Source organism: Phacochoerus africanus, chromosome X (genome assembly GCF_016906955.1).
Source record: "Phacochoerus africanus isolate WHEZ1 chromosome X, ROS_Pafr_v1, whole genome shotgun sequence".
Taxonomy (NCBI): domain Eukaryota; kingdom Metazoa; phylum Chordata; class Mammalia; order Artiodactyla; family Suidae; genus Phacochoerus; species Phacochoerus africanus.
The window spans coordinates 22,197,318-22,225,307 of record NC_062560.1 but is presented as its reverse complement, the minus strand read 5'-3'; the positions used below and the strand labels follow the sequence as shown (position 1 = coordinate 22,225,307).

At 42.8% G+C, this 27,990-nt stretch overlaps 1 protein-coding gene across 2 annotated transcripts; it reads left to right on the top strand.

The window, feature by feature from the left end:
• Nucleotides 1-982: 982 nt before the first annotated feature.
• Nucleotides 983-27,785, top strand: ACOT9 (acyl-CoA thioesterase 9). 2 transcript variants are annotated; one of them, XM_047765068.1, is made up of 15 exons: nucleotides 983-1,026; nucleotides 6,811-6,905; nucleotides 8,621-8,666; nucleotides 10,986-11,156; nucleotides 11,415-11,452; nucleotides 16,958-17,041; nucleotides 17,429-17,532; nucleotides 21,675-21,748; nucleotides 24,540-24,607; nucleotides 25,637-25,748; nucleotides 25,911-26,001; nucleotides 26,160-26,245; nucleotides 26,670-26,757; nucleotides 26,905-27,055; nucleotides 27,484-27,785. In XM_047765068.1, exons 1-15 carry the CDS (start codon nucleotides 1,001-1,003, stop codon nucleotides 27,549-27,551), a joined length of 1,302 nt encoding a protein of 433 aa, XP_047621024.1. In that variant the 5' UTR covers nucleotides 983-1,000; the 3' UTR covers nucleotides 27,552-27,785. The 2 variants fall into 2 exon arrangements, with proteins under 2 accessions (XP_047621024.1, XP_047621025.1); XM_047765069.1 differs by lacking the exon at nucleotides 983-1,026 and adding an exon at nucleotides 1,055-1,345.
• The last annotated feature ends 205 nt before the right edge of the window (nucleotides 27,786-27,990 follow it).

The window sequence follows — 27,990 nt, the reverse complement described above, 5'->3', positions numbered from 1 at the left end:
GGGTGGGGTAGGAACTGTCCCTGGTAAGGCACTATAGGGTCCTGCTCAGTTTCAGTATAGATGCCACAAAGCAAAACAAAGTCATCACTGAAAAAGGTACAGACAGTATGAACAAAAAGCAAAGTGAGATTCCTGCAGGCCAAAAGGAGAGTCTTCTGGATGTGGGACTGATAAAAGAAGGGAAAGTTAGGTGAAGAGGAAAGAGGAAGCCAAAGATCATGTTTCATTTGTAATTCATGAAGTAATTTTTTTTAAAGCCAGCTTAATTGAAATTCACATTTTTTTTGTAAGCACGGTGTTATCAGAAAGAGCATATAATATCGACCCTGCCTTTTAGGAAATTACCATCTTCCAAGACGTGCATACATACTCTGGAAAGATCCCCTCTCATTACATTATTTTATTTCCTCTTTAGATGGCTTTATCACATTTGAAATTATAATTTGCTAAGGTAAGCCCCCTAACGGTAGAGAGTTTGTCAAATTTGTTGCATGTCCAGAATCTTCAGACAGCGTCCTGCGCACTGCAAACAGCTATTTGAATAAGAATTCGTTGAATGAAATGGAGAATCAGATCATGGGGTAAAATCATCTTAACTCTCTGGCCTTGAATCTCTCCGGGCGGCCCAAGATCTCCAGCTGTCAAACACTAGGGGGCAGACCGAGATTAGAAGAGGAACGTTTTTTCCTTTTCCGTCAGAAATTCTCAGCTTTTGCTTAGGGTAGCATCACCTAGGGCGCCTTTAGACATCCTGAAGACCAGGCCGCACCCCTGACTAAATCAGAATCTCCAGAGGGTGGGGCCCAGGCATTGGTATTTTTGGAAAGCTGCCCATTAGATTCCTATGTGCAGTTAAGGGCGGACCTGAGGCCGAGGGGTGGGGGTTAAGGTCTTGTGACCTTCAGCGAAGCCGGAAAACGGTGACAAGCTTTTAAGGACGCGGTCGCACGTCGCCCCTACGTCACGGCCTGGCGGTGCTGCCCGGTGTATTTCATCAACAATGGAGGAAATGGGCCAGTCCCCGAGGTAGCAACACGCCCCGCGCTGCTGACCACGGCGGGGATGCAACAAAGATGAACTCAAGCTTCACGCTCTCGAGCCGGGAGGCAGGCGCAGCGTGGCCCCGCCCCCGAACGAGACCCCGCCCCGGGCAGCGTGGCCGTCCCCCCTCGCTCCCCCATCCCGCGGCCGGGCTGTAAGGGTGCGGTCCTGGAGAGCGAGGTCCGGTCTGGCGCGCGTGCTCTCTCTGTCTCTCCATCTCGAGCTCTCCATTGCCTCAGTTTCCCTCCACCGGCGCGCGGGGCCCAGGTCTCTGGCAGAGCGCAATGAGGCGGGCGGCGCTGCGGTAGGTCGCCTGGGAGGGCTGGCGGGGAATGGACCGAGGGGCGCCCACGGCAGCCCTCCACGCTGCTAGCTGGCACCGGCGGAAGGAGTGGGCCGCGGCGGGCGGGGCTCATGCTTGGGGCTTTGGGCAGAAAATGGGGCCGGGTGGGGAAGGGCGCCAGCCCACCGCCTACCGCGACCCCGCTGGCTTGGGGAGGGCTACTGCACTCCTTCCCTTGGCGCTTTGTGGCCCTGAGTTTGATATTAAAAGTGAAGCGGCGCTATAAGGGAGAAAGTTGGTGGTGTTCCCTGACATTGCTTTCTCCTTGCTCTTCGGGGTGTGGTTTAGGGTTAGCGCCTTGTCAGAAAGCTGGTATTTAGAGTTCCACATTACTTTTCCAGCCATCATCCCTCCTCTGGAGAACCTTAAAGACTCTTGACCCACGCGGACTCTGACTAAAATGTGTTGTAATGTGGGCAGAGATTGTAGGGCATCTTTTGTGCTCTCTGGGCCTCAGGATTGTGTGCCCTTGGCGCTGACTTTACCCTTAATGAACAGCAAGGACCCTTAAGGCTAGGTGCGGGGAGTGGCTTTGTTTGGGCCCCTTAGACAAAAGAGGATGCTTTTTTCTTTTAAGTCTTCGCCCCAGCTTGCCAGGTGAAGGCCTAGGACTTTGAACTCGGGGGCATGTCTTGCTCCCCCTCCCAAGGCCCCTTCATCTGATCACTGCAGCTGTTCCAAGTTCTTTCTGTCTGGTTGAGTCCCAGGGGGCTCACCCCTGTTTCAGCTTCTGAATTCATCCCCCTACAGGTAAGCCAGCCCTCTTGGTGTGGTCCACAGTGGTTCCAACCAACAATGTCCCCCATCAGTTCTTTTGGGGGCCCTGGAGCTCTCTAATTGTCCCTGTGCACCTAGCTGTCAGTTGAAAAAGGCTCCTCCTCCTCTCTCTCACTTACTTTGTTATACTTTTTTTTTTTTTTTTTTGCGTTTTAGGGCTGCACCCACAGCATATGGAAGTTCCCAGGCTAGGGGTCAAATTGGAGCTACAGCTGCAGGCCTCCGCCACAGACAGAGCAATGCAGGATCTGAGCTGAGTCTGCGACCTACACCACAGCTCACAGCAAAGGTGGATACTTAAACCACTGAGCAAGGCCAGGGATGGAACCCGTGTCCTCATGGATTCTAGTCAGGTTGGTTACCGCTGAGCCACTATGGGAACTCCTACTTTGTTACACTATTTGAAGACAGGTTGAAGGTCATTGCAAGAAGGGCCACAGTTGGTTTCAGCTTGCATTGGACATGGCATGACAGGCTTCCACAAGCTCCAGGGGTTTTGACCATGTGCCTTCTCTCAGGAAACCTGTCTTGATTTCCTCTCCCCCAATTTGGAAGTCCTCTGTCTTTGCACTGAACTCCTGTCAGCCTGCCATTCCTTTTTTGTGAGAAATGTTGAACCTTAAGAAGGTATTCCTTTAGTGTCTAGTGAGAGAAAGAGTACATAAATTAATACAGGCTAAGATGATTAGGTCATTCGACTGGTGGGCAGTCCTTGTAACTTTTTCCCCCTGGCTCACAAAAGAGTTACCTGAATTTTTTTAGTCTCTAAATTGAGGCATTTTCCCAGAGTGGTGGTCATATGAGTGGCATTGCCTGTTGTTGTACTGAAAATTCTTCCCAGACACTCATCGTAAGCTTGGAATCCAGAACAGCTAAGATGCTTTTGTTCATATCTTCAGGTGACTTTTGTGACTCCGTTGGCTAGCCATGGAGAGGTTGGGCTCCTTGGTCTCCTTTTGAAATTGGAAAGGTTCAGTCATGGGGTCCTAGGACCTGACTGTCCTAAAGGCCTCTGGACAGTTTCTTCTAAACATCCAGAGGATTTGTTGTTGGTAAAACTCCTGAGGGCTTTTCAGGGAATAAGCCAGTAACCTTAAGGTCCTGAGGTGTTGGGCAGTGATTAAACCACTCTGCTCCCTCCACTAAAGTGTTGCCTAAATAAAGGGAAGTAGCCTGAGACTGAAAAGAGCAGCTACCCTGCACCTGTGTGCTTGTGTGTAAGTGTAAGGAGTGGGGGTTGGGGGTCACAAGAACTGGGCTCTATCCAGTGTGCCAGTTGACTGACAGTGGGAAAGTCATCTAATTCCTTTGGGCCTCAGTTTTTTCAGGAGTTTGGTCTGCCTCAGAATTTTTTAAATCTAGAGGCACATGGGGGTGTCTGTGAATCATCTGAAATAGTATATGCTGTTGGGTGTGTCAATAAAAAAAAATGTATCTATCTCCCACCAAAATACCGGCCATAAGGATCCACCATTTTCATCACATTTTCAGTAGGGACGATACCAAATTGTAGTGAAAAGTTACAATAAGCCGAATGTTCATAGAATAGAAATTTATTATACCCATATAATTAGTATAATCAACAGTTTCTTTTAAAGCATTCAGATTAGGCCTTTGTTTTGCTATAGGGATGTATTCCACTGCTGCAGTTGGATTCATAACCTACTGCAGCACAGTGGGAACTCCTTTTTTTTATTTTTTGGCATATGGAGTTCCTGTCCCAGGGATCAGATCTGAGCCATAGTTGCAACCTAAGCTGAAGCTGCAGCAACACGGGATCCTTAACCCAGTGTGCCAGGCCAGAGATCGAACCTGTGTCTCAGGGCTCCCAAGATGCCGCCAATCCTCTTGTGGTATGGTGGGAACTCCATCAACTTTTTTTTTTTAAAGAAGATTTTTTTTTTCTTTTTGGCCACACCTGTGACATTCTGAAATTCCCAGGCCACCGATCGAACCTGTGCCACAGTAGTGCCAGTGCTGGATCCTTAACCACTAGGCCACCAGGGAACTCCTTATTTCTAAATTTCTTTTTCTCTTTTTTTTTCTTTTTGCACTACCCAGTTATGTGGAGGATTTTTTGCCCTTTTTGGAGATTTAAGTTTTGCCAGCATTCAGTAGATGTTCTGTGTGAATCGTTCCACATGTAGATGTGTTTTTTTTTTTTATGTTTCTGTGGGACAGTGTAAGCGCCACGTCTTACTCCTCCGCCATCTTGGTCTCCTTTCTTTCAATTTTCTTAAGGTAGTAAGTGAAGAACAGGGCTGTAGGACGACACTTTTCCATATAATTTGGCCCAAGTGTTTCTTTGTATTTGTCAACTTGCTTTTTTACTATCTCCATTTGATTCTCTTTTCAGAGATGGTCTATTATAGTGCCTGGCTTGTGCTTTCCAAATTTCTGGTCCTTACTCTTTGACTTTTAGGGGAGACTTTGGAGAAACATCATCTTCTGGAATAGTAATAGTTATTATTTTTAGAGGGCTTGTCAGTGTACTAGGCATGCTCTCAAAGGTTAAACATGTGCTATTTTCTTTATCCTTATGAAAATCCTATGAGGTAAGTATTATTATCCCCATTCTACACATGAGGAAACTGAAGCTCAGAGAAGTTAGGTAACTTGCCCAATGCCACTCAGCTAACAAGCAGCATCGTCAGGCTCTTTACGTCTGCATACTATACTGCTTTTCACTCAGGCAGGATGGGATGGTTTTCGTCACTCTTCAGAAAATGCTGCTTCTTAGGGAATAAAACAAAGATTCTTATATATATGTGTATTTATTTAAATATGTGAGATCAGTTGTATAGATCTTGTGAGTTTGTGGTGAGTATTCGAAGTGTTTAGCCACTGAGTCAGATCTCATTTTTTACATGGAGATCATCTACTGCATCTATTATTGTTGCTAACTAATGCATTGAGTGCATGATTTTTTTGCTCTCTCAGCCAGTAGTGGCATTGAAAAATACTAGCTTTTTTAGTGGGCTTTTAAAAACCTAATATGTTCAGTTGCAGAATGCTGGTTTCTGAGATGGCAGAATGAAGGACCACATACTGTATTTCCTTCATGGAGTGATTTGAACATACAGAAAATACATGAAATGAAATAGTGAAAAAGAAAAAGTTCAACTCAGGTTCTGAAGAAATGCAAATTAGAAAGTCAAAAACAAGATTGAAAAATTAATCCACATATAAAAGTACAGAAATGGAAAATTCTTGTGAAAAAGTAACCCCCAAATATGTAATAAACCCCAAATAGAGGCTTGTTAGCTGTTTGAAGAATAAACACAAACCCAAAATCCCAAACACTTTAGGAAACCTTCTGGTCTTAGTGGACCAGGGGGCATTCTCTCATAGCTTATGTGATGACTGGCTCACTAAGGGGTTAAATTAGCCATTGAGCATGGGCTCGTACTTATGTGTTCTTTGCAATTAGAATAGTTGGCTTAGTGAAAGGACCAGGATTTGTTCTAGCAGCACAAGGATCAAAACTGCACATAGGAGTTCCCGTTGTGGCATAGCGGAAATGAATCTGACTAGGAACCATGAGGTTGTGGGTTTGATCCCTGGCCTCACTCAGTGAGTTAAGGATCTGGCATTGCCATGAGCTGTGGTATAGGTTGCAGACATGGCTTGGATCTGGCGTTGCTGTGGCTCTGGCGTAGGCTGGCAGCTACAGCTCCGGTTAGACTGTAGCCTGGGAACCTCCATAGGCCTCGGGTGCGGCCCTAAAATGACAAAAGATAAAAAACCAAAAAAACAAAAAAAAACCCCACTACATGTAGACTTTACTAAATATTTTTACACAGATACTCTTCCTTATGCTATAATTTAGAAAAGAAATCTATAGAAAATTTGGGCTTTGAAGGAAATTTAAAATATACCTTTCTTCTTTTTTTGGTTAGTCACCACTGGACCTGGCATTAGGAAGTAAGAATTTACTAGTCACTTGAAGTAGAATGAGAAGCGGTATCTGGGGTTCTTGACCTCATCAATGCCTTTCCTTTTCCACCTGGGCTCTCAACAGATCACTTTGTCAGTCCCTTATCCCTGATGTGATTTGTGGTTAGGACTTAATGCTTAAACAAGAGTGAACCAAAATCAACTTATTTTGGGAGAACAGGTTAGGCACAGTTGGGTAAATAACTTTTATTTTATTCTGTGGAGGAATAGGAAATTTCTGCTAAGTCCAATAAATACTCTCTTTGCGTCTGGAAAGGATTAATTCTATTTTCAAAGTTTGATTGATGTGTAATTGGGTCTGACTTACTGAGGAAATATCATATGATAATAGCAAAATAAATTGTTCATAATTAGTTTACTCGGCTGTTTACCAAATCGATTCTGGGCTTCTGAAGCTAATAAATTAGAACAAGAATAAATCCATTAAACCGGTTGATATCTTTTATTTGTTTCGTAAATAGTTACCTAATTGGTTTCTGCTCTCAAGAAATGTTTACTCTCATTGGAAAGATGATTATGGAGCAGCCTCATATGCAAATATACACACACTTGAGAAGCAAGTACAGATCCCTACAAGATAATATTTACTGAGGGTGTGGGGTGGCTGGGTGCTCTGGAGGAGACACAGGTGTTTGGGGGTGCCAAGGAAGAAGCCATGGAACCTTCTCTAAGTGTTTCTTCTTGTTTTGTAGGCTTTGTACCTTAAGCAAGGGACTGCTTGCTCCCAGCAGAGGACTGACTCAAGGATCTCAGAATCCCGAGGAGAGAATTTTCCACATTAATGAAGGCAAGCATGGATGTTTACCTTTTCAGCCCATGTGGGGACAAACCCTGTTTTATTTGGGAGGTGTATAGGCAGTTTAGGGGAAATGAGGTATAAATAAAGGTAGACGTTTCATACACTTCTCATTTATAAAATGACCAGGATAGCTTTGGGTAGAAATCACATTCCAGGTTTGATCTTTGGTTCCTTTAGAGCCTTGGGGACTGAGCTCTCTTCAGTTAAATGATTTCTGCTTCCCATGTGTAGGTAGTAAAGGGGAGGGCATGGAAAAAAGATCTAATTTATAAGCAAGGGACAGGCCCTTGAGTTGTACCAAGTAAATGCTCCCATTCTGGAGTTTTGTTAGAGGGACCCTGTTAATCCATAGTTAATTGAAGTTAATTTCAATTACTAATCTGATAGGCAATCAACGAATGTCTTTGTCATTGTGGAAATATTCATTATAATGAAAATTGTGGCTTATTTAAAGAATCCAAATAAATATGCGTGTGTGTGTGTGTGTGTGTGTGTGTGTGTGTGTGTGTGTATGAAATTTGAAATTCTACTCTCTTTCTTGGCCCTCAGCACCTACCTCTCTTCTTATAGTGATTACATACTAGTGATGATCATTTTATGTCACCCAGTACCAATTGTCCATGTACTATTTGGATTCAGTCCATTCTTTTATTCAAGGAACTCAGGAGGAAAAGAATCAGCAATAAGACTAATTTACTAATGAAATTTTTGCAGTACTGTATGATTTAATTGTAATTAGAGTTTTCACCTAATTTATGGTATATAACAATTGTTGGATAGAAAAATAAACCACTTTTTCATGAAAATTAAAATGCATGTTCATCTAACCATATTCAGTTTTGATAAAATATTTAATTGTTGAAGGACCAAGGATTGCTATGGTTAATTTCCTGCAACTGGAATATAGATTTTAAATGCTAGGAAAAAAACACATGAAGTCAACACATTATTTAAAATCTTATAGATTTACTTTTTAGTATTAACTTACTGCTGCTTATCTGATTTATTTTCCCTTTATCCATGTTCACCTATCCATGTGAATCACGGTATGTGGTAATTAGTATCAACGTTTTTTTAAAAGTGCTTAATTTTTTTTCCTGCACTAATTCAGTCTTGCGCTTTTGGGCAATGAACATTAACTAAAATTAAATTGCTTTCTTTGTCTTTCCTGAATTGCTTCATTTTTGTGGCCTAAACTTTTCTAACAATTAGGGTAGTATAAACATATGAGAAATCAATTAGACTGAGACTCAGATTTTGATATTAGTCTTAGTCCCACTACCTATAAGAAATTAGGCGAGGATTCTGACACTGCTATAGCCCTACCCGATGTATCCAGTGGTTGACACAAAGATATTCGTTTCTGCATTGAGACAATAGTTGTTTCAAGTCTTTGAGAATCAGAGACCTGATCCCTTTCCTGGGCTGTTTGTTTGTGGCATTAAATGGAAATCCAGGAGTTCCCTGGTGGCTCATCGGGTTAAAGTTAAGCATTGTCACTACTGTGACTTGGGTTCAGTCCCTGGCTTGGGAACTTCTGCATGCCATGGACATGGCCAAAAAAAGAAATAAAATGTTTTTTTTAAAAAAGGAAATTTGTGGATCTTTAAAGCTTTTGAGTGCATGAATTGCTTGAGCTCATTGCCATAATCCAGTTCTCATGTTCTTTGTTTCCTGGAATGACCTCTTTATTTTTCTTTCAGTTCGAGCTAAGTTGCTGGAAATAGTAGGAGTGTCCACAAACTGGAGGTATGCACTCTGCTCATTAGTTCTTCCATCCCTGAAGTGGTGTGCTAGGCTATATTTAGGCTCAGTTGATGGTGCCATTGTGTGGAATTCGGGGAACCTTTTGTTCAGAAATGGGTTGAGAGGTTTTTACTTGGAGGAAAAAATCAACACTCCAACATATTCATCAACCAATGCATTTCTGTCATAAAATCATGTGATTTACAAGAACCTAACATTTTTCAAAGTGTGTTCAGGTGTATCACCTCACTGATTCTTGGTGAAGCTTTTGACATGTTTATGGCATATGTTCCTACTCCTTTTTTGAATATGATGAGATTGAAATTCAGACCTTGAGCAATTAAGTACCAGGGTTTGAGACTTGAACCCGAGTCTCCTGGTTTTTCCATTTCATGCAGCCTGACTACTTTATTGCTTTTTGTCAGTTCACAGTTAACCAGGTCTCCCATACAGTCTCTCTCTTTCTCTCAGTTATTTCCCTCTTGTAAAATAGAAGAATATCCCTCTTGGTGCAGAGAATTTTGAGGCTAAAATGAGATAAAAGAAAAAGCACAATAACAACAATAATCTATTATTGACATAAAAATTATCTAACTTCTTTTTATCTCTTTATGTGAAAAATTTCAATTTATTGGAAAGTCAAAAAAAATGAATATCCATGTTCCCACTCTGAATTAGATGCTTTTGAACAGTTTTCCAGATTTGCTGGTATACATATACTGGCTGAACTATATAGGTATCATGACACTTCAGCTCCACTTATATTCCAGTATATCTCTAATTAATAAATATATTTTCCTCTGCAACAAATTCAGCTGCTATGTGCCTCTAAGAAGATGTTCTTTTACATACTGAAACTGGCAGTAATTCCCTAATAATACATTATTCATCCACATTCAGAATTCCTCACCTGTTCCCCAAATAGATTTTATAGCTTTTTTTAAAAAATAAAGATCCAATAAAAGATTGCATATTCCATTTGGTATTTATGATTCTTTTGTCTCTCTTAATCTAGAATAATAGTTACTTCTAATTCCTTTTTTTTCCCCCATGAGCCTGATTTTTAAAGAGGCCATGCCAAATGTCGTGTTGAATGTTCCACATTCTGGATTTACCTGGTGCCATTTTTTTGGTCTTTGTCTTTTTTTTTTTAGGGCCACATCCGTGGCATATGCAGGTTCCCAGGCTAGGGGTTCAATTGGAGCTGCAGCTGCCGGCCTACACACCACAGTCACAGCAACAATGGATCCAAGCCACATCTGCGACCTACACCACAGCTCATGGCAACACTGGATCCTTAACCCACTGAGCAAGGCCAGGGATCGAACCTGCATCCTTATGGATACTAGTTGATTCATTTCTGCTGAGCCACAATGGGAACTCCTACCCTGGTACCATTTACCTTGATCCTCTTTTCCCTATATTTTGGTAGGCTACAGCTTTCTGGCAATACTTCATAAGTAAAGCTCACAGAGACGGCTTAATTAATGATGCTGTCAACATTTTAGTTTGCTCTTCTCCTGTCTCTTCTCTTCTGCCTTAATCATCTCTTCTTTTTCTTTCCTTTCTGTCTTCCTCTCATGTTCTTTTCCTCTTTATCTTTTGCTCTGCCCTCCATAGTTCTTTTGGATACACCCCATTTTTCCTCCTCTGTCTCTCTTTCCTAAAATTGAAGGCAGAGAGAGAGAGAGAGAGCGCTGGGGCACAGAGAATATGAGACTTGTCAAGGTGAGAAACGGGACTCTTGAGTTCAGTGGCCATGTTGTTCTTTATATACACTATTATATCCATTTCTGTATTTTTAACTTGATTTCAAAGATTCTATTCTTTGAATACACTTTTTTTTTTTTTTTTTTTGCTTTTTAAGGCCCCACCCATGGCATATCGAGGTTCCCAGGCTAGGGGTCAAATCAGAGCTGTAGCAGCAGGCCTATGCCAGAGCCACAGCAACGCCAGATCCTTAACCCACCGAGCGAGGCCAGGGATCGAACCTGCAACCTCATGGTTCCTAGTCAGATTCATTTCTGCTGTGCCACAATGGGAACTCCTGAATACATATTTTGATGAGGGTAAATATATAGTTCTTTTGGGTATATCTCTATCATTTATGAGTATGTTTTTCTTATCTCCTAGCCTAAGAAATTTTAATTGAAATTTTTAATTTCACCAAGTGGCATGTGGGAAGGGAGGGAAGGAAAGGGAGACAAGGTAGGTCCAGACCTCCTCTTTCCTCCTTTGATGGCATCTCACTGGCCTTTTGTCACTGGAGTCATGGGACAGCACTGTCCTGAGTTTCATGAAGCTTGTATCCTTTCTTCTCAGAGACCATGTGAAAGCAATGGAGGAACGAAAATTACTGAGTAGCTTTCTGGCTGAGTCACAAAAAGCACTGCCATCTAGGAGAATGAAAGACAGTTATACCGAAGTTCTCTTGCCTTTGGGCAGTCAGCCTGAATTGCGAGAGAAATATTTGACTGTTCAAAACACCGTAAGGTAACAGCACCATTTTTGTTTGTGTCATTTTTAAAAATTTTATTTCTTTTCTTTATTATAACTTCGGGATATAATTCACACATCATACTGTTCACTTATTTAAAGCGTGTGATGTTTTGGTTTTTAGTATATTCAGAGTTGTGCAACCATCACCATAATCACTTTTTAGTAAGTGTTATTTATCACCCCACAGTGTGTTATTTTTTAAAATGATATCATCATGATTTTCATTTCATCACAATTTTCTTTAATTCACAGGTTTGGCAGGATTCTTGAGGATCTTGACAGCTTAGGAGGTACTGATACTATTTTAGTATTTTTAAATACGTACTTAACAGCAATATTTTGAATCCTTTGGCTAGAAGTGATCTTTTTATTCTTTAACTTGCACAAATGAAGATATTCTTTATTATTACTATTATTGTTATTTTGTGTATTTCCCTATTACAATTGTATTTCCCTAATACAATTTTTTTTCTACTCTACAGCATGGTGACCCAGTTACACATACATGAATACATTCTATTTTCACACATTATCATGCTCCGTCAAAAGTGACCAGACATAGTTCCCAGTGCTACACAGCAGGATCTCATTGCTGATCCATTCCAAAGGCAATAGTTTGTATCTATTAACCCCAAGCTCCCCAACCACCCCACTCCCTCCCCCTCCCCCTTGGCAACCACAAGTCTCTTTTCCAAGTCCATGATTTTCTTTTCTGTGGAAAGGTTCATTTGTGCCTTATATTAGATTCCAGATATAAGTGATATCATATGGTATTTGTCTTTCTCTTTCTGACTTGCCAAATGAAGATATTCTAAAAGTAGAAAAAGAAGGACACCTATTGCTTCTGAATTATCATTATTATTTCACATTAAATTTACCAGAGTTGGAGAGTATAAAGAATTGTTGTTCCCTGGATCATGTGAGAGGATGTTGCTGATATGGTGCACATCACCCCCAAATATTTTCCCATTTACTTCCTACAAACAAGGACAGTGTCCTCATAGCCAAAATACAGCCTTCAAAATCAAGAAATTAACTTAGACAGTCTAGTCTTCAGACTCCATTCAGCTTTGTCAGAAGTCTTTTATAGCAGAATTTTCCAGTTCTGAATCACATACTGCATTTAGTTGTGTCAGGGATAGTTCCTCAGTCTTTCCCTGACTTTCATGACCTTGACACTTTGGAAGGTTATGGACCCGTTCTTTGGTGGAATTTCTCTCAGTTTGGGTTTTTTTTTATGTTGTATTGGAAAAGAGTTGACCTACAAAGTTGTTTTAATTTCAGTTGTATAGCAAAGTTAATAAGGTATACATATATCCATTCATTTCCAGATTCTTCTCCCATATAGATGATTACACAGTATTGAGAAAATCTCCCTGTGCTATGCAGTAGGTTCTTGTTACCCATCTGTTTTATATATAGTAGTGTGTATATATCTATCCTAACCCCCTAATTTATTCCCCCCATGTTTCCCCTTTGATAACCATAAATTTGGTTTCTAAGTCTTTGAGTCTGTTTTTGTTTTATAAATTCTGTTGTTTCATTTCTATTAGATTACATGTATTAGTGATCTCATATGATATTTTTCTTTCTCTTTCTGACTTCATTTAGTATGATAATTTCTAGATCCATCCATGTTGCTGCAAATGGCATTATTTCATGTTTTTTATGGCTGAGTAATATTCCATTGTGTATGTGTACCACATCTTTGTCCAGTCCTCTGTTGATGGGCATTTAAGTTTGCTCCCATGTCTTGGCTATTGGAAATAGTGCTACAGTGAACACTGGGATGCATGTATCCTTTTGAATTATGTTTTTCTCCAGATAGATGCCCAGGAGTGGGATTCCTAGATCATGTGGTAGTTCTATATTTAGTTTTCTAAGGAACTCCATACTGTTTTCCATAGTGGTTGTACTAATTTACATTCCTACCAACAGTGTAGGAGGGTTCCTTTTTCTCCACACCCTCTCCAGCATTTATTGTTTGTGAACTTTTTGATGAGGGCCTTTCTGACGGGTGTGAGGTGTTTGGGTTTGTTTGATGCTTCCCCAGTATTAGTTTCAGGACTTGCATCTTTGGCAGGAGTGTCACAGAAGGGATGCTGTGTTTTTGTTGCATATTATCAAGTGCTGCATAATTCTTTTTTTTTTTTTTTTCTATTTCTTTGGGCCGCTTCTGCGGCATATGGAGGTTCCCAGGCTAGGGGTCGAATCGGAGCTGTAGCCGCCAGCCTACGCCAGAGCCACAGCAACGCGAGATCTGAGCCGCGTCTGCGACCTACACCACAGCTCATGGCAACGCCGGATCGTTAACCCACTGAGCAAGGGCAGGGACCGAACCCGCAACCTCATGGTTCCTAGTCGGATTCGTTAACCACTGCGCCACGACGGGAACTCAAAGTGCTGCATAATTCTAATTTTTGTCCCATTACCGTGATGTTAACTTTGATTCCTTGATGGTGGTGGTGTCTGCCAGGCCTCTTTGCTGTAAAGTTATTCTTTTCCTCATTGTAATTGATAAATACCTTATAGGGAGGTACTTTGAGGCTTTATAGATATCCCATTCCTCATCAGACTTTTATCAATTGTTTTAAAATCAGTATGGACTCAGGGATTCCTCTTTTACTGAATGGATTATAATACATTTCTATCATCTATTTTTATGCTCGAACTGTCCCAGAACTGTTTCAGTTCTTTCATTCTGGCTTCTGCATTTGTTTTTTTGGATATGTCCCCATCATTCTTTGAGCACTTCCTCACTTTGTAGCACATTCTAAGCTCAATGGTAATTTCCCTGCTCTAGTCCTGGAATCAGCCAAATCTCTAAGGAACCCTGGTACTTTTTTTTTTTTTTTTGGTCTTTTGGCCTTTTTAAGGGCCGCTTCCCGCAGCGTATGGAGGTTCCCAGGCTAGGGGTCTAATCGGAGCTGTAGCCGCCGGCCTACACCACAGCCACAGCCACACGGGATCCGAGCCACGTCCGTAACCTACACCACAGCTCATGGCAATGCCGGATCCTGAACCCACTGAGCAAGGCCAGGGATCGAACCCGCAACCTCATGGTTCCTAGTCGGATTTGTTAACCACTGAGCCACGATGGGAGCTCCCCCTGGTACTTTTAATGGATATTTATAAAGTGGATGGACTGGGGAATATATGCACATAAATGTACATTTACATCTATGCCTGCCTGCCTTTCTCTCTTTTTTTCTTTCTACCTACCTACCTACCTATCAGAATCCTGGGTTCATGCTGATAGTTCCAATTCTAATTCAACCACAGATTCACTCTTGTTTCTTTTTTTTTGGGGGGGGGGGGCCACTCCCACAGCATTTGGAAGTCCCCAGGCTGCTAGGAGTCGAATCGGAGTTGCAGCTGATGGCCTCTACCACAGCAACATCAGATCTGAGCTGCATCTGCCACTTACACCACAGCTTGTGACAATGCCAGATCCTTAACCCACTGATCGAGGCCAGAAACCAAACCCACATCCTCACGCACACATTGTTGGGTTCTTAACCCACTGAACCACCATGGGAATGCCCATTTATTCTTTTTTTTTTTTTTGCTTTTTGGGGCTGTACCTGTGGCCTATGGAGGTTCCCAGGCTAGGGGTCAAATCGGAGGTACAGCTGCTAGCCTACGCCACAGCCATAACAATGCCAGATTTTGAGCCACGTCTGCGACCTATAGCATAGCTCATGGCAACACTGGATACTTAACCCAGTGAGCAAGGCCAGGGATTGAACCTGCAACCTCATGGTTTCTAGTCTGATTTGTTTCCACTGTGCCACAACAGGAACTCTGCTCAAGGCCACTGTCTCCTGCTCTCCTGTTATTTCCCAGTCTGCCATGTTCCAGCTTTGCCTCTTTGTTGTTGAGCCACTCGTACCAAGCTCTCCATGACCCCCTTTCTGCATGATATCACGGGGACTTCTCAGGGTTTACCTGATCCCCTTTGAGGCTCCTAATAATGTTGAACTCATTCTAGGGTCTTGGTGACATTTCCCCTCCTCTTGGGCCTCTCCTTCCTGGGCTCCTTTGTAGGCTTCTCTTTCTCTTTTGATCTCTTGAATGTCTCTCATCTCCAGAGTTTTGTCTTCTGCCCTTTTTTGTTGTTACCTGCACTTTCTCTCCTTTGCTCCCAGTTCTTTCGTTGCTTTCAGTGTGTGGACTACCTAGGAAGCTACATTTCCTGGTTTGCTTTGGTGAGTTGCAGGCCAGTTTGTCTTCCTGCTTACTGGGTATATTCATTTGGATGTGCCACGGGCTTCTTGAATTCAACATGTTGAAGATAGCCCATTCCGCTCTCCCTGTATTGTATTCTCTTTCTCTGTGAGTGGTACACTATCTTCATTCATGCAAGTTAGAAACCTGAGTTTATTCAAGTCTTGTCAAGCCTGCCTTCTTAGCTCTTTTCTCTTCATTTCCACCAATGGATCTTTTCTTCTCATTTCCACTAATGTTGCCTTAGGTCAGACACATATGATTTCTGGGCACCACAAACGGTTTTAAATGGAGTTACTTGCTTTTTGCTCCTTTATCCCCCATATATCCTTTAGCAGGTGCATGGGTGGAAGGATTTATTGGGTTTTTTTTTTTGTCTTTTTCAGGGCCGTACCTGCGGCATATGGAGGTTCCCAGGCTAAGGGTCCAGTTGGAACTGTGGCTCCCAGCCTACGCCAGAGCCACAGCAACACAGGATCCAAGCCGCGTCTGCAGCCTGTACCACAGCTCATGGCAATGCCAGATCCTTGACCCACTGAGCGAGGCCAGGGATCGAACCCACATCCTCTTGGATGCTAGTCAGGTTCATTAACCACTGAGCCATGACAGGAACTCTGGAAGGATTTATTGTTACTCAGCAAATGTATTTGGAGCACAGAACCTGTCTTGAGGATTGATAATACAAATTTGAATGAATCATAGGGAAAGTAGGGAGGCCACTAAAGAAATGCAGTACAGTTTTATTTTTTATTTTTTTGTCTTTTTGCCTTTTCTAGGGCTACTCCTGTGGCACATGGAGATTCCCAGGCTAGGGGTCTAATCGGAGCTGTAGCCACCGGCCTACACCAGAGCCACAGCAACAAGGGATCCGAGCCACATCTGTGACCTACACCACAGCTCACAGCAACGCCAGATCCTGAGCCCACTGAGCAAGGCCAGGGATCGAACCCGCAACCTCATGGTTCCTAGTCGGATTCGTTAACCACTGCGCCACGATGGGAACTCCAAGAAATGCAGTACAGTTTTAAATGAGTTGGTATTTGTAAGGTACATAGAACCATGCTTGGCACATGTAAATGCTCGCTGAAATATGGAAAGTGTGCAGGTAACCACAAGGTGGTGTAGGAACTGAGGGTGTTATGGGAAAGGAGGGATAACTCTGAGTGAAGTAATGCGTCATGATTAGGAAAGAGTTAGGAGGAAAGTGGTAGCTGAGTCCTTGTGATTTCTTTCTCTTTTTTCAAGATGGTTGGTGCTCTGAGACTTATGTGCTGGACGCTTTTTCCGATTTAGGCACTGTGTCTCTTTTGAGTGGTAGTGGTAGCCCTCGTGGGTCTGGGCTTTGGGCTTCTGTTTCTTCACCAAATCTAAACTGGAGCACACAGTCAGATTAGAGGATCCCCAGATCTCTTCCCTGTCATTGATTCTAGGATAGGACCACTACTGGAATATGGGGGGTGTAGGTCTTCAGAACCAGGTAAGACTTTATGGATTTCAGGGAATAAATTGTGAATGTTAAAAAATAAATTTGCTTTTCCTTGATTTGGTTCTCTTCTGTTTTTCTACAGTTCTTATTTGCTACAAGCACACCAAAATTCACTCAGCTAAGATGTCTCCTTTATCAATAGTTACAGCCCTGGTGGACAAGATTGGTAAGTAATATTGTTCTCTATGCATATTTAGAATTTTTAGTAATTACAAAATATTACTTAGAGTAAATATTTTCCTTTATGGGGAGTTTTTATGTATATATATCTACATATGAAAATGTCTAGAATGCTATATACCAAGATATTTATTCTAATTTTCTTTGGGTGGAAGGGTTTTGCATGATTCTACTTGTTTTTACATTCTTTGCATTGTCTAACTTTTCAAAAAGACGTACAGATTTCTTTTGTATGTTAAAAGAGTTATTTTTAGTTCTTAAGACAAAAAGGAAATATAGTGGAATTTGCCAAAAGTTCAAATGAAGTTGTCCACTTACAGTACAGAAAATTTGGAGTATGGTTTGGGCTCACATTGATTTTCTATTTTTGTAGATATGTGTAAGAAGAGCTTAAGCCCAGAACAGGACATCAAGTTCAGTGGCCACGTTAGTTGGGTTGGGAAGACATCCATGGAAGTGAAGATGCAAATGTTCCAGGTGTGTCTGTGCCTCAAGATTGCCCCCTTGTTCCAAAACAACCAGCTGGTCTCAGTGAAAGAAAAGCTTATTACCTGTCTATCCGTATACAGGTATATAGCTCACTCACTTACACAGAAAAACAGTTGAGGAGTTCCTCTTGTGGCTCAGTGGAAATGAAGCCGACTAGGATCCATGAGGATGCGGGTTCGATCCCTGGCCTCATTCTGTGAGTTAAGGATCCAGCGTTGCCATGAACTGTGGTGAAGGTTGCAGACACAGCTCAGATCCTGAGTTGCTGTGACTGTGGAGTAGTCTGGCACCTGCAGCTCCGATTCAACCATTAGCCCTGGCTACTTCCATATGCCACATGTGCGACCCTAAAAAGCAAAAACAAAACAAACAAACAAACAGCTCATGATCATGTCACACAGATATTAATATTCTCCTGGACAAAGACCGACACATTATTTGGGTTTATGTTTGCTGTTTATAACTTTCAAAACATATATACTCCATGTTAAGGTTCTTGTTCCTGGTTTCGCCCCAGAGAATTTCACAACAGTCTGGGTTATGTTAAGCATGAATGAGATTGGTCACTGTTAGGTTTCCCAGGTCTGCTCTAACAAGTACCACAAACCAGGTGGCTTAAAACAACAGAAATCCAAAATCATGGTCTCCGCAGGGCCATGGTCCCTCTAAACCTGCAGGGAAGACGCCTTCCTTGTGTGCGGTGGTTTGCTGGCTCTTTGGCATTCTTTGCATTGTAGCCAACACTTCGCTCTTTTCCTCCTTCCTCTCATAGCATTTGTGTCTTGTGCGTCTGTGTCTCTTTTCTCTTTTTTTTCTTTTTTCTTTTTAGGGCCGCACCCATGGCGTATGGAGGTCCCCAGGCTAGGAGTTGAATTGGAGCCGTAGCCACCGGCCTACGCCACAACCACAGCAACACCAGATCTGTGCCAAGTCTGCAACCTGCAGCACAGATCACAGCAATGCTGGATCCTGAACCCGCTGAGCGAGGCCCGGGATCAAACCTGCATCCTTATGGATACTAGTTGGGTTCCTAACCCACTGAGCCATAATGGGAACTCCTTGAATGATCTTTTATATTCCAGAGAGGAAGCTTGGCAATAGGTGCTCTGCCTCTGGTTTGGCTCAGACATAGGTTCACATCCAGCTTTATTGTTTGTGGGTAAATTACTTGCCTTCTCTGAGCTTCTGTTTTGTCACCACAGTGACCACTAATCAAATGTTGGTAATACTAACTTATTATTATTACTGTGGAGATGGTCCCAAGTCTCTCTTCTGGGCCTGACTTCATACCCGCCTTTTGGGGTTCCTGTTAGAGCTCTCTCCAACGTGTGCTCTTGCTACCTACCCTCAAGTCCAGTGTGGTCCAAACTGAGTGCGTCCTAATCCTCCTCTGGTTTCCCCTTTGCCACCCTCCTGTTTCTCCTACCTTTAATTTTCCCCTTTTCCATGCAGCCTTTTGTGAAGTCTTAAACATTCATCACCCACAGCTTCTTTCCGGAGTCCTTTTTCCCTCTTCCCCTTGGCCTCTGTGTTTCATTCAAGCCCTCACTACCTTAGCTGTCTTTTAATTACTCTGCCTGCCTCTAGTCTGTTCTCTCTGTTAATTTTACACGTTTCTACCAGATAGATCTTCCATAGCTCATCTTCATTCACATGGCTTCCCTTCTCAAAAATCTTCATGGACCATCATCTGTAGATCGAACTAGTTAGGACAAGTTAGGATCTGAGGTGCTCTGTAAACTAGTACCAGTCTACCTTTGCAACTGTATTCCCTCCAACTTACCGTTTACACACCTTCTCAGAGCTCACCGCTGGAGACCTGGAGTGTCCTAAGAGTAGGGAGTTGATCGTCTTGAATTGCCGATGCTTGGCACTAGTAGGTGTTCATGATAATAAACCAGAATGTAAACAGTAGGTGAGCGAGTGAGTATCCTGGCTTACACTTTTCCCTTGGCGGGGATTCTATGAGCTCTGGCTCCATGGCTTCTGAGTCCCTTCATGCTTGACTCCTTCCCTGATCCTTTGCACTCATAGTACCTATTCTTCCTCTGCCGTCTTCCTCAGTTCCTTCCTCTGACCCTCTCTCCTGGCACCTGCTGTTCTCTGTCCTACAGAGCTGTGCACCATCATGTCTTTTCTCTTCCACTAGGCTGTGTGTGCCTCAACAACGGGATCTGGCTGTGAGTCACCTAGCCCGCTGCCTGAGACACGTTCTTTTAATGTTCACTTAGCAGTGATTTATTGAGTGCCTAGTGTGTGCTCCATATGTAGCAATGAGTCAAACAGAAAGTTCCGTTCTCTTGGAGTTCACATTCTAGTAGTGCTCAGTAGTTTACCTGCCTGAGTTCGTTTGTCGGCAGTCATTGATCAGGTATCTACTACATGCCAGGCTTTGTGCCAAGTGGGTAGGAATGTCAGTAAAAATGCTCTTTGTCCTCAAGGAGCTCTTGGTGCAGTAGGAAGACAGACACATAAATAAATGATTATGATAGTGTGTAATAAGTATCACACATTATTTCTCAACAGGGACACTATTGGCATTGTGTGTGGGAATATTGTGTGTTCTGCAGGACCATCTCCTGCATTATGAGGTGTTTAGCTCTTTGGTTACCCTTGCTGCACTGCTAATGTCCCCCAACTTATGTGACAACCATAACCAGCGTGCATGTTTCCACATGCCCCTAGGGGGTGACATCCTTCTCTCTTATGTTGAGAACCACTGTCAAGGAGAGGACTTTGTTTCCACTTAGGTGGCAAATAAAGGAGGGAATGATGAGTTCTGCTTGGGGAAGCGGGCTGATGGGGAAGGGGAAGCATCTTGAGAAACATGGCCCTGGCCTTGAGGAGGGCATCGGGCACAGGCATGGAGGTAAGGCCTTCAGGTGACAACAGGGGACATTCCAGGACCTCCAGGCTGTTAGATGTGGCTAGAGAAAAAGGTGCAGTCCTGAGGGGAGTGTTTGGTGAACCACTAGAGAGGAATCTGGGCCCTGTTGTGGAGGTTTTATCTACAGTGCCAGCAGGCTTAGACCAGATGCTGAGAGGGAGGAGCAACTCTTGAAAGGTTTGAACCCGAGAGGGACGTGGGAAGATTGGCGGCACTCTTCCCACGGTCCAGGGGGAAGGTGAGAAGGGCCTGAACAGGCAGTGGTGATGAGGACCAGTGATGGGCTTGTTGAGAATGAAACCAGGAGTTCCCGTCGTGGCGCAGTGGTTAACGAATCCGACTAGGAACCATGAGGTTGCAGGTTCGGTCCCTGGCCTTGCTCAGTGGGTTAACGATCCGGCGTTGCCGTGAGCTGTGGTGTAGGCTGCAGACGCGGCTCGGATCCTGCGTAGGCTGGTGGCTACAGCTCCGATTCAACCCCTAGCCTGGGAACCTCCATATGCCGTGGGAGCGGCCCAAGAAATAGCAAAAAGACAAAAAAAAAAAAAAAAAAAAGAGAATGAAACCAGCGGTACCCTCAGGTTATGATCTGACTTTGTGTTAAGACTTTCCTGGAAGGACAGACTTCTAGGGAATAAAAAATAGCCAAAAAATTTCAATGGCCTGTGCATTGTAAATATTTAGCTTCATCCACAGAATTCTCACTGATCTTACCCCTTCTTGGGAGCCCCTGTGCTAGGCTAAGGAAACACTTCGTGGTGGGTGGCCCCCTCAAATTCCCTGAGAATGCGAGTATCTGGGAGGGTGGTGGGAGGGCCATCGGGTAGTGTGTGCCATTGTGAGGACAGGTTGGCCTAAAGAAAGCCAGAGTTCTGCAAGATGCAGGACATCTGACTGATGGCGACACACAGGTCCCTCTGTGACCTTTGCCCTTGGGTCCCAGTCACGACCAGCTCCAAGGCCCAGGGTTTGTTCCCTTTCCAGCACTTCTCACACTGTGCACGGTTTGGGTTTTGGAGTGTCTCTCCTCAGTAAGGCCACAGGCTCCTTGGTCTTGCTGCCATCACCACCGACCCCCCGAGCCTAGTTGTGTGCCTGGCTTCTCAGCTGATGGTGGTCAGTGAATCGACCTCTGTTTCTAATGGCTGCCTTTCCCAAAGCACGCATGATGCCTGTTAGAATTGCAGTAGGTCTTCCCACAATAAATGCATTTCTTACATCTGTATTTTCTTTCCTTCTCTAGTTACATGACAATGAATTTTTTCCTGTTTTGAGTGCGACGTTTGTCATGGTGGCTCGTGATTCTGAAAATAAACGGTAATTGCTGTTTTTTCCTAATTTTTTATTTTGAAAAATATCAGCTGGAGAGAAGACATTAATGAATTCTTAGATAGTCACCTAGACTTAAGACTTTTAACATTTTCCCCATATTTGCTTCTTCTGTTTTTTAAAAGTATGTTATTTTCTTTATAATATTTTAAAGCAAATCTTAGACATAATGACATTTTACCCCTGAATACTTTAGTATAGACGTCACTTTAAAAATGAGGATATTATCTTAAATAACTATATTACCATAAGCACACCTAACAAAAATAATAGTAAGTCCTTAATATATTTTAATAGCCGGTTAATATTCAGTTTTCTCCAAATATCTTTTTTAACGATTTGTTCAAATTGAGATCCAAACAAGGTTTACAAATTACACTTGATTTTTGTGTCTTTTAAGTCTGGGTTTTTTTTTTTTTTGGGTTAACAACTTTATTGAGATAATTCACATACCATACAATTCCCCCATTGAAAGTGTACAATTTAATGGCTCTTAGTATATTCATAGAGTTGTTCAATCTCTTCAGTCTGTTTTAATCCAGAATAGTTGTGTGTCCACACTGTCTTATCCTCTCACATCATTAACTTGTTGAAAGGCCCAGTTTGATTGTTCTACACAACGTCCCACTGTCTGGATACGTCTCATTGCTTCCTCGTGGTGTTTTGTTTTTGTTTTTTTGTTTTTTTTTTTACTTTACTATCCCTAGTATTTTCTATAAATTGAAGTTGGATCTAAAGCCTTGATTAGGTTCGAGTTTCACATGTTTGGTGAGAGCACTGTAGGTGCTGCTATCTCTGTATCTCAACACAGATTGCATCCTGTCAGGAGGTACAGATTGTCCCACTCACAGTACTGCCAAGATTGAAGTGCGGGTTCAAGTAGCAACAGAATGATCTTTCCGGTGTGTTGTTCGCTTTATCCTCTTCCGATCAGCAGTAATATACAGGTGCAATACGGAACAAGGTGTATCCAGAATACATTTTGTCATCCTTTGAACAGCTAATTCCACATCAGTCTTTCTCCAGTGCTTTTAATGTCATTGCTTTAATCATTTTCATTGGGAGGTGTGAAAGAATACTCAAATCCTGTCATTCTTTCTATATTTACTAGCTGGAGATCTATAACGAAGAGTTTTCCCTTATCAACTACGGCAGTTTGGTCTGTAAAGGAAAGTCGGGATCATTGTTTCATTGTTGCCTTTATTTCCACATTTATTAGTTGTGATGACATAGTTTTTCTACTTTTTTGGTTTTTTAAAAAATTAATCATTATAAGTTCATGGATTTTTAATACACTAAATATATTTCAATAAATTGTAAACATCATTCTCCTCTTGCTCAGTGTGTATACATTTTTGGTCAGTGGGAGCTCCTTCCTTTAAGCTGACCCCTGTGATAAGCTCTTCTGACATTTCCCAGTTAGTCTTTGATAACCTGCTGCTCTTTGGTGCAATGAGGTATCTTGGGCTCATCCTGTACATTTCCTGTACCAAGGCCTAGAATCAGCCAGTTTCTCTCCCAGCTGTTGCTTTCTAATTTTCCAAGCTGCCATTTTGTTTGCATTTTTGTTTCATCAAACCTTTAGATTCTACCAGTGAAGTACTATCTTTTTTTCTCAGGGTTTTATTTTGAAAAGTTTGGCACCTACAGAAAGGTAGAAAGAACAAGGCAATGAGTACCCATATACCCTGCACCTAAATTCACCAAGTAACATTTTATCACGTTTGCCTTTCTCTTGCCCTTTCTCAATAAATACAGACATACACACTGCACTCCCCCCAGAATTGTTTCAAAGTAAGTTTGTGACTACTTCACTCATAAATAGTTCAGCATTTTCTCCTAAGAATAAGGTGATTCTCCTACATAACTTCTGTGTTTTTACTATATCCAAGAAATTTAACAGTGATACATTTATATTATCTAATATATATGATCCATAGTCAGACTTTGCCACTTGTCCCTTAAATATTCTTTATAGCCTTTTCCTCTGAGTCAGGATCTGATTAAGGACCATGTATTCTGTATGGTTATCATGTTTCTTTAAAATAAATCCCTTGCCAAACAAATCTGACTAGCATCCATGAGGACGCAGGTTCGATCCCTGACCTCACTCAGTGGGTTAAGGATCCGGTGTCGCCGTGAGCTATGGTGTAGGTCGCAGACGTGGCTCGGATCTGGGGTTGCTGTGGCATAGGCCATCTGCTACAGCTCCGATTGGACCTCTAGCCTGGGAACCTCCCTGTGCTGTGGGTGCAGCCCTAAAAAGACAAATAAATAAAATAAATCCCTTGCCACTTTCTGTCTTTTTTAAAGAGATTTTTATTTTTTCCATTATAGTTGATTTACAGTGTTTTGTCAATTTCTACTGTATAGCAAAGTGTCCCAGTCACACACACATATACATTCTTTTTCTCACGTTATCATCCATCATGTTCCATCACAAGTGACTAGATATAGTACCACTTTCTGTCTTTTAAGAAGTTGACTTAGAATCCAGGCCAGTGGTCTTACAGAATGATCTGCAACCTATTTTTGACTGTTACCTCATAATTTGAATCAGGTGAAACATTTTGTCAAGTGGCTCCATCCTTTTTACAATGTGAACTTTCTAGAGTACAGTTATAGACCTATAGAGTGTAGGTCTATAACCAGAAGACTCCCCTAATTGTTCCGGGGTTCTTATGTGAAGCAGTCAGTGAGCGTACCTAAAACAAACATCTTCAGTTTTTACTATAGGTAGTGGCATGTCAAACTTTTTCTTTTCTTCTCTTCTCTTTAGGCCAGCATTTGTAAATCCACTCATCCTTGAAAGCCCAGAGGAAGAAGAGCTCTTCAGTCAAGGAGAATGTATATTAGTTTGTTCATAATAAGATACAATTTAAAATCACAGTAACTGGAGTTCCCGTCGTGGTGCAGTGGTTAACGAATCCGACTAGGAACCATGAGGTTGCGGGTTCGGTCCCTGGCCTTGCTCAGTGGGTTAAGGATCCAGCGTTGCCATGAGCTGTGGTGTAGGTCGCAGACGTGGCTCGGATCCTGCGTTGCTGTGGCTCTGGCGTAGGCCGGCAGCTACAGCTCCGATTAGACCCCTAGCCTGGGAATCTCCATGTGCCACGGCAGCAGCCCAAGAAATGGCAAAAAGACAAAAAAAAAAAAATCACATTAACTGTACTGTAGAGGAGATTATTTAAGAGTATGTGTGGGGAGTTCCCATTGTGGCGCAGCAGAAACGAATCTGACTGGGAACCGTGAAGTTGCGGGTTCGATCCCTGGCCTCGCTCAGTGGGTTAAGGATCCGGTGTTGCCGTGGGCTGTGGTGTAGGTCGAAGATGCGGCTCGGATTCGGCTTTGCTGTGGCGCTGGCGTAGGCCAGCAGCTGTAGCTCATATTAGATCCCTAGCCTGGGAACCTCCACATGCCGCGGATGTGGCCGTAAAAAGATGAAAGACCAAAAACAAACAAAAAAAGAGTATGTATGGACTCCTCATACCAGTCCAGGGTATTTTTTTGTTCCACAGTGTTCATACTTTGAAGAGTTTTATTGATCATACAATATTAAGTGAAATAATTTTTCTCATTTTTAATGAAGTGGGAAATATATCTTAATGAAATAACTGCTGGTTGGGGCTCTCAGTCAGCATGATATTAAGTGGTCTCATACTGAGCAGATATGATTTCCATCGGAAAGCAAAGAGTGACTGCAAGTTTTATGTAGTCTCAGCAGCCTTCTCTGAAACATTGTTACAATTTCCAGTGGGCTGTTTGAAAATCAGGAAATAATGAATACGTTTATAGGCTCCCAGGCAGCCCAGGTCAGGAACCCAGTGCTGTAGTGTGGCCCTCCTGATCATAACTCCTTATTGTCCTCTGGTCCAGTGAACAAAGGGAGAAGGGTTGCCTTCAGCTCCGCATCGTTACTGAAAATGGCTCCTACTGCTGAGGAGAGGACAACCATACATGACATGTTTCTTAGCACGCTGGATCCAAAGTAAGTTAGGATGGCGAGATTCCAGGTTGGGAAAGCATCTAAACCTTGGCCTTCTCCAGAGCTCCACTTACTTGAACAAATTGGGAATTGTTTGTAAATAAATTACTTTTCAACAGCAAAACCATGTCACTGACAGGGTTTATTCAATCTCCATTTGTACAGGACTATAAGCTTTCGAAGTCGAGTTTTGCCTCCTAATGGGGTGTGGATGGAGAGTTCAAAACTGAAGAGCTTGGATATTTGCCACCCTCAGGTATTGGAATTGAGCGAAAAGTCTTCTAAACAGGATCACTTGGACTCATGACTCTGACCTGATCTTTGACACACCTTTCAACTGGCCTCTGTTCTCTCTTTTTTCTGTAGATTTGGATGGTCATAAGTTTGTATTTATTAATATTTTATGTCCTATAGGAACGGAACATTTTCAATCGGATCTTTGGTGGCTTCCTTATGAGAAGAGCGTATGAACTTGGATGGGCTACTGCTTGTAACTTTGGGTGAGTTAGGTTAGAGGTAGTCTTAACTTCTGAGAAGTCAGTTACACTATCCCACTCAGCGAAACATTTTGGACCAGTCTGCATGTGTTTGGGAATATATCGTATTTTTAAATAAGTGCCACACTGGTACCAGGTGGGTTTGATCTTCATTTTAAAAGGATCTTGCTCTGACTTTGTCAGCTGGTGCATTAAAGGCCTGCTGGGAAAAGGGAGTGTTGATGTGCAGAAGAGAGAAGATAGAGTCATTTTGGCACTGATCCGGTCACAGGGGCATGTCTTACCATTTATTCCTCACTGGTATTATTTCCTCCTTATCGAGGTTTATTCTTTGATCACATAAAGTTTGCTTCAGCTGATTGTTAGGGAAAACCCAGAGATCATGTGAATTTTGCAGTTGACCCCAAGTACTGTCTTTCCCTAATAGTGGTTCCCGACCGTTTATAGTAGCCGTGGATGATATCATGTTTCAGAAACCTGTTGAGGTTGGATCGTTGCTGTTTCTTTCTTCACAGGTAGGTGTGTGATGAGAGATAAAATACATTTTTAAAAATTATTTGGCCCTAGAGGTTTTGAGACTCCAAAGCCACCATTGCTCTTCTGACTGCTTTCTTTCCCCTTGTGAATGTAGTTGACTGACTCGCATGTCTATCATCTTTTAGGTTTGCTTTACTCAGGAGAATTACATTCAAGTCAGAGTACACAGTGAGGTGGCCTCTCTTCAGGATAAAGAGCATATGACTACCAATGTTTTTCATTTCACCTTCATGTCGGAAAAAGAAGTGCCCTTGGTTTTCCCCAGAACATATGGAGGTAAGCAGCGATGACTGCTTGTCCCTAATGAGGGGAACTTTTAAAGACATTTTTCTCCTTTTAAATTCTTGGAAGAAGTACTCTGATGCCTGCCGGCCTGAGAGCATGTCCTTAGGGGATTGTGCTTTTGAAGGCCAGGTTGCCTTGTGGCCCTCAGGTGGCCATTGCTGCTCCAGCCACCTGGTCGTCGTCTGAAAGGCTGGTGCCAGCAGAAAGCAGTCACTGGTCGTCAGGACCAGTCCAGTCAAAGGCCTGGAGTCAAGACCCACTTCCTGGGGAATGTTGTCCACTCCCTGGCTCAGCAGTGCACACCTGGCGCTGAATTGGCTTTCTTGCTGCTGTCCCCCTATTCCCAAGTGGTCTTGGTTTGTACAGTGATTTGCTTAGGTACTGCAGTTTTCTCCAGGGCCCCCTCTCTTGTGTTCCAGAGTCCATGCTGTATTTAGATGGACAGCGCCATTTCAGCTCCATGCACTCACCGGAGACCTTGAAATAAGACTACCACGTGGAGCCCTAGGAAGACCCCGCTTGTTGAAGACCAGTGCCGGGCAGTAACACAGTGCCTGATGAAGGCCTGAGCAAGTGTATTGGTTTCAGTGTTTATTCTTATCCTCCCTAGAGAAGAAGAATGTATTCAGCTTTTAGGATGATCAGAAGAGTGGAACGAGAGAATGGCTGGGTGGGGGCAGAAGGAAAAAGAGTTATTAAATAATAAATACTTTAAAGACTTTTTTTGGGGGATGTTTGTGGGGCCATTTCTGCGGCATAAGGACGTTCCAGGCTAGGGGTCAAATCAGAATAGCTATAGGCCTACGGCACAGCCACAGCAGTGTGGGGTTTGAGCTGCCTCTGATATATACCGTAGCTTGCAGCAACACCGGATCCTTAACCCGCTGAGCGGAGGCCAAGGATTCAACCCACATCCTCATGGATAC

What these genes read in the sequence shown, in the direction of transcription:
- ACOT9 (XM_047765068.1), top strand. Translation starts at nt 1,001, where the DNA reads ATGGAGGAAATGGGCCAGTCCCCGAG. An exon ending in AATTTTCCACATTAATGAAG is followed by an intron (nt 6,906 to 8,620) that starts GCAAGCATGGAT and finishes TTTTTCTTTCAG; the next exon opens with TTCGAGCTAAGTTGCTGGAA. An exon ending in CTTAGCACGCTGGATCCAAA is followed by an intron (nt 25,749 to 25,910) that starts GTAAGTTAGGAT and finishes CCATTTGTACAG; the next exon opens with GACTATAAGCTTTCGAAGTC.